Consider the following 7,068-nt stretch of genomic DNA (forward strand, 5'->3'; position numbering starts at 1 on the left):
GCGAATTTACATCTGAGTAACATTATTTAATTAGGATTCCATTTTCCAACCTGCTTTGTATAGTTAGAAAGTGTTTGAATACCCAGCCACTTTACTGCTCCCATGTAAACCGCGGCTGAGAAAGTGGTCTGTGCCTGCTTCACCACCTTTAAATTGTGTATATAATTTTATAAATGATATAAAATCTGCTTCTAGTCCCTGGGAAAAAAAAAAAAAACACAAGCATGGCACACTGCAATTTTGGAAGGATTTAAAATATGTGATTTCTGCTGGTACCTACTGTATTGGGTTTTATATAAAGCTTTTTTCAATAAGGTAAATTGTTACATGACAAACTCATCTTCCACCATTATCATCTGCTGTTTGTGTTTAACAACAGGAGTCCCGCTCTAACAAAACTGTTGTAATGGCTGTACAAATTACTCAGCTGAAAGCTTTTCACCAAACAAAACAGTATTAATCAGCAGTTCTTATGAAGGTGCTAATTAAAAACAATTTTCTTCCTCCGTTTGCAATACTAAAGCCATCTTCACTTGCACAGTTTCCAATACATAGCTACTGTATTCACTCACACTTCAGGCCCCCATTAACTATTGAATCTCCTATTAGCCATTTTATTACATTTCTGTTTACAAGCTTGTTGACATTTTAAAAGTCACAGTATGATCTGTTTTATCTCTTAAAAAATGTATTAATTGAAAAGTCAGGGGGACAAAAAAGGCAAAATATAGACTCCAAATGCACAGACTTCCAGGGCAGAGAACACAGGGAGCAGTTCGTCACAGCCTGGGCAGTCAGCTCTGTGGGTAAAACGAAATCTGAGAATTAAAAGTGGCATTTCAGGCTTAATGGTTTGTTAAACACCAACGGGCTCCTTCCTAATTTGGAAATAGTCCACTCAGGAAAACATATTTGCTCTCTGTCTAAATTCAGTTTCTAAGGAGACCCAGTCTGACTTTCAAATCAATCTTTCCTCTATGGGATACACTCAGCATAATTATGACATTTCATACAGTCTGAACTCAGGGGATTTTGATCTGGGGTGGGGAGTGTTCCAGGAATCTGGGAACTGGAACCTAGATCTAGGGTCTAAATAGCCTCATCTGCCCTCTAAGCGTGTGGGTATGTAGGTGTATCTACATATCCTGTGATTCCCTGCTCCGTGTGGGTGCCCTCGTCCCTCCCCCAGAGTCCAGTGAAAGGGTCCTGCCAACAATGCCACCACATTGTTTGGTGTAGATTGGAAAAGAGTCAAATGCTTGACTAAGCACAAAGACAGATTCCATGGAAGCTGAGTTGAGGGAAGGGGACAGTCCATTCCTATTTTTTTTAAAAAAGTCTAACCCTTTAAAGAAGGTATGCTCTGCTTTGGTAGCGGGGAGAAGGGAAAAAAACACCGCCACAACCACCTCCTGCCAATGGTATTAAAACCAGGTTCTCCAACCATCAAAAGCAGTTAACTAGTTTAGGACAGACACCTGGCTGTTGGAATAGGGCTCCAGAGGGCCACTAATGCTTCCATTCACTCAGTTAACTGCTGGATCCCCCAAATTGATTCAACAGGTATGCAGTGGTAAATTCAGCCCATACTGAAGCCAAAGGGAAAATCAGCAAGGGGCGGGCAGCTCTTCTCTGAAAACACCCGAGGAACCAGCCAGAAAAGCTTTTATGGCCCCGACAAGTTTTCTACTGAATACTGAGCACCTAAATTACCCTTCCCTAATGGAAGTTACATTTTCACACTCAGTCAAAAAGCCAACAAAATACACAATTTATACAAAATAGCATCAACCTCTTAGGTAGTCTTTTCTAGCACTTTTATCCCAATTCACAGCATATGTCTTACTATAAAATAAAATATATTTCTTATAACCAATTTGTATGTGGCTGTTCATATCACCACATTAGAACTGACCACAGGCAATATTAGAAACGTTCTTATATCCAACCAAATCTACTTAGTAGGACAAAGGAAAACCATGAGTTTTGTCAGAAGATACAGGTACATGGGGAAGGGTAATATCATAATACTTCTTATGAGTTCCTAAGCAGACAGGCTTCCTTTTTAAACAACCATGTGTATAATTGCATAGACAGTTATGGAATGGGGCATTTCAATTGCAATTATACAACATAATACTGATGCGTAGAAATAATTCTTAATCATAAAGTTCAAAAGAAATGTAAATGGATAAACTTTCTAAAGAAGCTATATTTTTCCCTTCTGAATGTTGACATTTTATTAAAAATTTGAGAAAATGAAAACACCTTTAAATTATTCAATAATATACAACATTAGTTTGTCACAAACTTCCTAAGAGCCCAGACTAGAGATCTTTTCATGTGAGGATCCCATAAAGAGCAGATCTATGAACTCCTTAACATTTTACAAAAGACTTGAGGTTTTAATCACACAATAAGTGTATTTCTTTAGTAGGTATCTTGTGGTAAGAAGAGCTCAATTCTTACGCCCTGTCTCAAGCTTAGGTAACTGTACATGCCACTCTCAGATTTTTTTAAAAAAATTACTAGTTTACTTTTTAAAATACAGTTTCTCTCAGAGAAATAAAGACTGGATTTCTACACCCACAACAAACGAATGCAAATTGAATTCTTGCCAATTTATGTATTTTCATGAGAAAAAAATGAAAATATTCTCATGGTACTGCTGTTCTATATTCTCAAAGAAAAAAAAAGAATAGAGCATCTTAGGTGCTACTGCCAGGGATGGGTTTTCTTTGTCTGGCAGATTTAGTTGCAGGTTTTACAGAAGAAATAATTTCTGCTGTATTTTCACCAGTACAAATGGAACTACCTGAGTTGCCTTTTAAAACATTCCAAATTCTAATTTTTAAACAAGAAAATATGAAGCCAGTGTGCAACCTATACAGTCGCCAAAGGAGAGCTGCCACTAGCTGAACCACTCAGCTAAATGGCTGGTTTGCATTGCCCTGGTCTTTATCTAGCACTGAGAATAGACTGCTGTTTTATCCAAAGAGGAATAAATTGCTGTTATTGTGATGTTAGCCCATCACTTGGCATTGCAATTCAAGTTTTTGTGAGAAAGAAATGTATGATCTAACTGCGACTTGACCTATGCCTTCCGAGATCCATGTAGGTGCTCTAATGGAGCAGAAAAAGTGGTGAATACAAGGACATGCAAACTGATGATGAAAAATTTGTTTGATGATAGAAGTGAGCAGAGAAGACATTTGAGAGTCGCTGTTTTTATGACAGCTAAGTTTGTTTAACATGCAAAGGGATTCGCTCCCAGTCTCCCACCTATCACTTTAATTGCATCACACTAAATACACGCATTACCTCGACTAAAGAGATGAGGATGTATAGCTAACCTACTAGGGACATAACTGCTAAAGTGGGTGCAGATGATTCCTTACAGATGAACATCTGAATTTCCACAAAAGGCATTAGAAGCATCTCGTGGATGCATCCTTGCACTTGGCAAGGATGTGCGTGGGTTCCCCGCATAAAGTCATTCGCTCTTAATCCTGGATAGCACCTAGTAAATGTTTGCTCTCCACTTGAATCACACCATATAACTATATAGACTTACTTTAAATAAGATAATTGCGTGGTTGAGTTTTTAAAAACTCCCCCTGGTTGCCATCTAGTTTAGCAACCATTTATTCAAAATTTCTCAGGAAAGGACCGATTTTAAAGAGACCTGGAGAACAGCAGCAGTTAGATTTGAGCCCTGATAAAGGCTCACTTTTCATTCATAGTCAGCGCCTAAATGTGCTCTTCTTGTACCTAAACAGATAATAAGCACTCAGCACACTCCTCCTCCTTGACACAACACATTGAGACTAATCGCACATAATTGGAGAGGAGGAGCAGAGGGCTGGCCACGCTATTGTGTCCAGAGGACAAACGGTCAGTTTAGGAGGCCTTGGGCTGATGTAGTCATTTCTATACATCTATAAGGAAAAAAACATCCTGTTTAAAAGGAAAAAGAGAATGAGCGAGCAAGACAGAGAAAGAGATGGGAGATTTAACACAATTAATGTGAGGGAGATCAAACAAGATTTGCTTTATTTATTTATTTTTAACCAGGAAAGAATCATGATGTTCGCTGTGTGTACAGATTAAAAACTACTGGCACCAAGATAGAACAAAGACCAAGAGATTTTTTAAAAGGAGGGTGGGAAGCACGAAAAGAAACTCTGTCTCAATTAGAGGGAAAATTATTTAGGTTGCTCACAAGTCCAATTCCAATCTCAGGCTGTTTACGGATATTTAAAGACAAATGAAGGTTTGGTGAGGGAGGAGCAACAAGCAGACTGAAAAACGAGGAGCCCAGGATGGCTGGGGAATAACGTGGGTGAGGACCGGTGGACTCCATAACCCCCAGGCGAATGTCACATAGGTGGTCGGGGTCGGAGTCCTAGGGGCTTGCAGTTCTCAGGGAGCCAACATTATACCCATTACAGATTCCTGTTTTTGTGAAAATATTCCCTGTGCACTTGATGTTTTCTTCATCTTTTGGGCAGCTTAATCTTCTATCCATTTTTGGTTAAAATAAGCAAAAGTGGGTAATGAAGGTTTTCTTCATATATATCCTGGTTTTCCTTTTTCAACTGAAAACAATAATAGAGAAAAAAAAGCAGGTGAGGAGACTCAGATTGGAATTCTTACCAGTCGATTTTAACGTGAAACATAATGAAGACTTCTTACCTGAATATATTGTTCTGGAAAAATAAATCATAGAAAAATCAGAGTAGTTCTAGGTGACTGACATAACAATACTATGCATCAAGATAGGAATCTTGTTTTCTTTCCTTTTGCTGAGGGTAAGGTGTTTTTTTCATAAATAGCCAAACTTGTTTGTGACCTGCATGAGCTGTAGGGCACTTCACTGCAAGGAGAGCCGAGGGCTCGCTCATCTTCCCCAGACCAGACACTGGCATGGAAGTTTCTGCTCTTGGGCCTCTCTGCCCGCTGCCAGCGCCCCGGGAACCAGGCAGGCCGGCACTGCCTGAGCACCACGGAAAGGCTTGTGGGGCCTAAGACGTCTCAAAGACTCTCCAGCTGCTTCGTAGGAATTTTAATATGAATGATAAGTAATTCAAAATTTTTTTTCTCTGAGGACGAAAATCTATTCCAACAATTAGATTGGCAAGCTTCGATACAACTCAGGTGAAGTTCTGAGGGCCTTCTCACGATAGATTTTAAAATCCAGAGTTCTCAAATCTAAAGCACACTTTTCCCTCATTTGGCTGGAAAAATTCAACAGTCATTTATATTTATTTTAACAAATAATTTGCTATTCATGAAGACAAAACATTTTTGAAGCTTGTGTTTCTGAGCCAATTGGTAATTCACTTTTTAATTTATAAGGATCAGAAATAAATATTTCTTTTAATTATACATGGAACCAATTCTTTATTGTTTCAAATCAGACAAACATGCCCCCAACCCCCCAACCCCACCCTACCCTGAAGCTAAATGAATGGCTCCAACAGGACACTTTCCTGGATTAGTAGGTCTGCGGCATAACTGGAATCTTTTCAAACTACATGCTTTTTCTAAATCACATTCCTAAACTGTGGCATGCCCTCCCTATTAGGGACAGGAGCCACGAGCCAACTTTTCCTTTTCCACCGGGGAACATAAAGCCATCTGGGTCTTTACTTTCTGATCCGTTTTCCTAAGAACTGGTGGTGGTCCCATCACTGAAGGAACTTCATTCTGTTTTCTTCAATGGAGTTTGTTCTGTTTACAGATGATTAGTTGTCTATTTAGGAAGATCCTAGTGGATTTTTGTTGCCACCAAAGTAGCAGCAGTGTTAATCCTAAGCACATGTCCCTCAACATCACTCTTTAAGCTAATACAAAAAAAAAAAAATGCTGAGAAAATGGCTTCACAGATTTCCCAAACCAAACCCACCAAGTGGGACCTACCAACTGTAAATACCTTTGTTGCCAGTTGCCCTAGTGATAACAGGAGCTCACTGAAATATTTTACAGAGCAAAGAGGGGACCAAGCCAGCGAAATGCTTCCTCAGGGATTGGGGATAAGCGAAAGTTGATTACTCAGCGTGAGTCAGCTGACCTGCTCACTCACAATGCACTAATATACAGAGACTCAAATGAGCTCTTTATAAAGTCCCTGAGGTAATATGTGGGATAAATAATTCTTCTGTAAATATGGGTTAGAAATCACTTTTAACTTGGATTCTATGCTGACCTCTGGAGGCCAAAGCAGAGGCTTCTTTGCTAGCAGGGGCCGGGGGCCAGCCCCACGTCCACTGTGAGCCCTTCCCAGAATGGGGAAGAGCCGACAGCCCTCGGAGGCAGTCCTCCACCCCAGCGACAGATCATTTCTGTGATGTGAGGGTACTTGAACACACACAAAGCTGTTAGGAAACACTTGCTTTGGGGGAACGTTATGTGGTTTAAGAATCATTCCATTTACTTAGGCTGTACTTCTTGGCCCAATTAATAATTATAATTTTAAGAAATAAAAAAACACCTTGAAAAAAATGAACAAAAAGCAAATTGTGAATAAAACAATTTTTCAATTTCGTAGGTTAAAACAGGGTCTTTGAGGACTGAACTAAATTATATAGCTGCTATTAGTAGCGTTATGCTTTACTTCATTAATTGGATGTAACATGCTCAGCCTTGCCACGGTGCGAACAGCAGCAGTGGGAGTGGAGTTCAGACTGTTTACCCTTTACAGTATCCACAATTATCAACAGCACACCACACAGATTAGAAGCACCAGCCACTTGTAATGTGGCATTTTGAATAGATAAGCAGAAGTGCAATATGGTCGTGCTTTTAACACAATGTACTGACTTCACAGCCGGGCCCAAGTCTGTTTTCATGGCTCAATACAAAAATACAGAAAATAAACACACGGGTGGTTTTGCAAAGTTAAAAACCAAAAAAACCAAACCTATGGCACGTAAAATTGTATTTCAAAGCATATTTGCATGAATGAGAGTATTTTTATCAACAAATTTCAAGCCAGCTGTAATCTCTAAGTCACTTTTCTACCTTGCTAAACAATTTGCTATCTTAACATCCTAAAGGTTCCGAGCC

General features: G+C 39.4%; 1 protein-coding gene across 5 annotated transcripts in view; it reads right to left on the minus strand.

The window, feature by feature from the left end:
• Positions 1-4,027: 4,027 nt before the first annotated feature.
• Positions 4,028-7,068, minus strand: part of CAMKMT (calmodulin-lysine N-methyltransferase) — a 372,589-nt gene continuing 369,548 nt past the window's right edge. For 2 of the 5 annotated variants that reach the window (XM_014833329.3, XM_044772352.2), the window contains one exon: positions 4,028-4,598. In XM_014833329.3, the coding sequence (XP_014688815.1) occupies positions 4,521-4,598 (78 nt within the window). In that variant the 3' untranslated portion in view covers positions 4,028-4,520. The other 3 variants (XM_070512170.1, XM_070512168.1, XM_070512169.1) reach the window with 3 other exon arrangements.

Source organism: Equus asinus, chromosome 6 (assembly GCF_041296235.1).
Source record: "Equus asinus isolate D_3611 breed Donkey chromosome 6, EquAss-T2T_v2, whole genome shotgun sequence".
Taxonomy (NCBI): domain Eukaryota; kingdom Metazoa; phylum Chordata; class Mammalia; order Perissodactyla; family Equidae; genus Equus; species Equus asinus.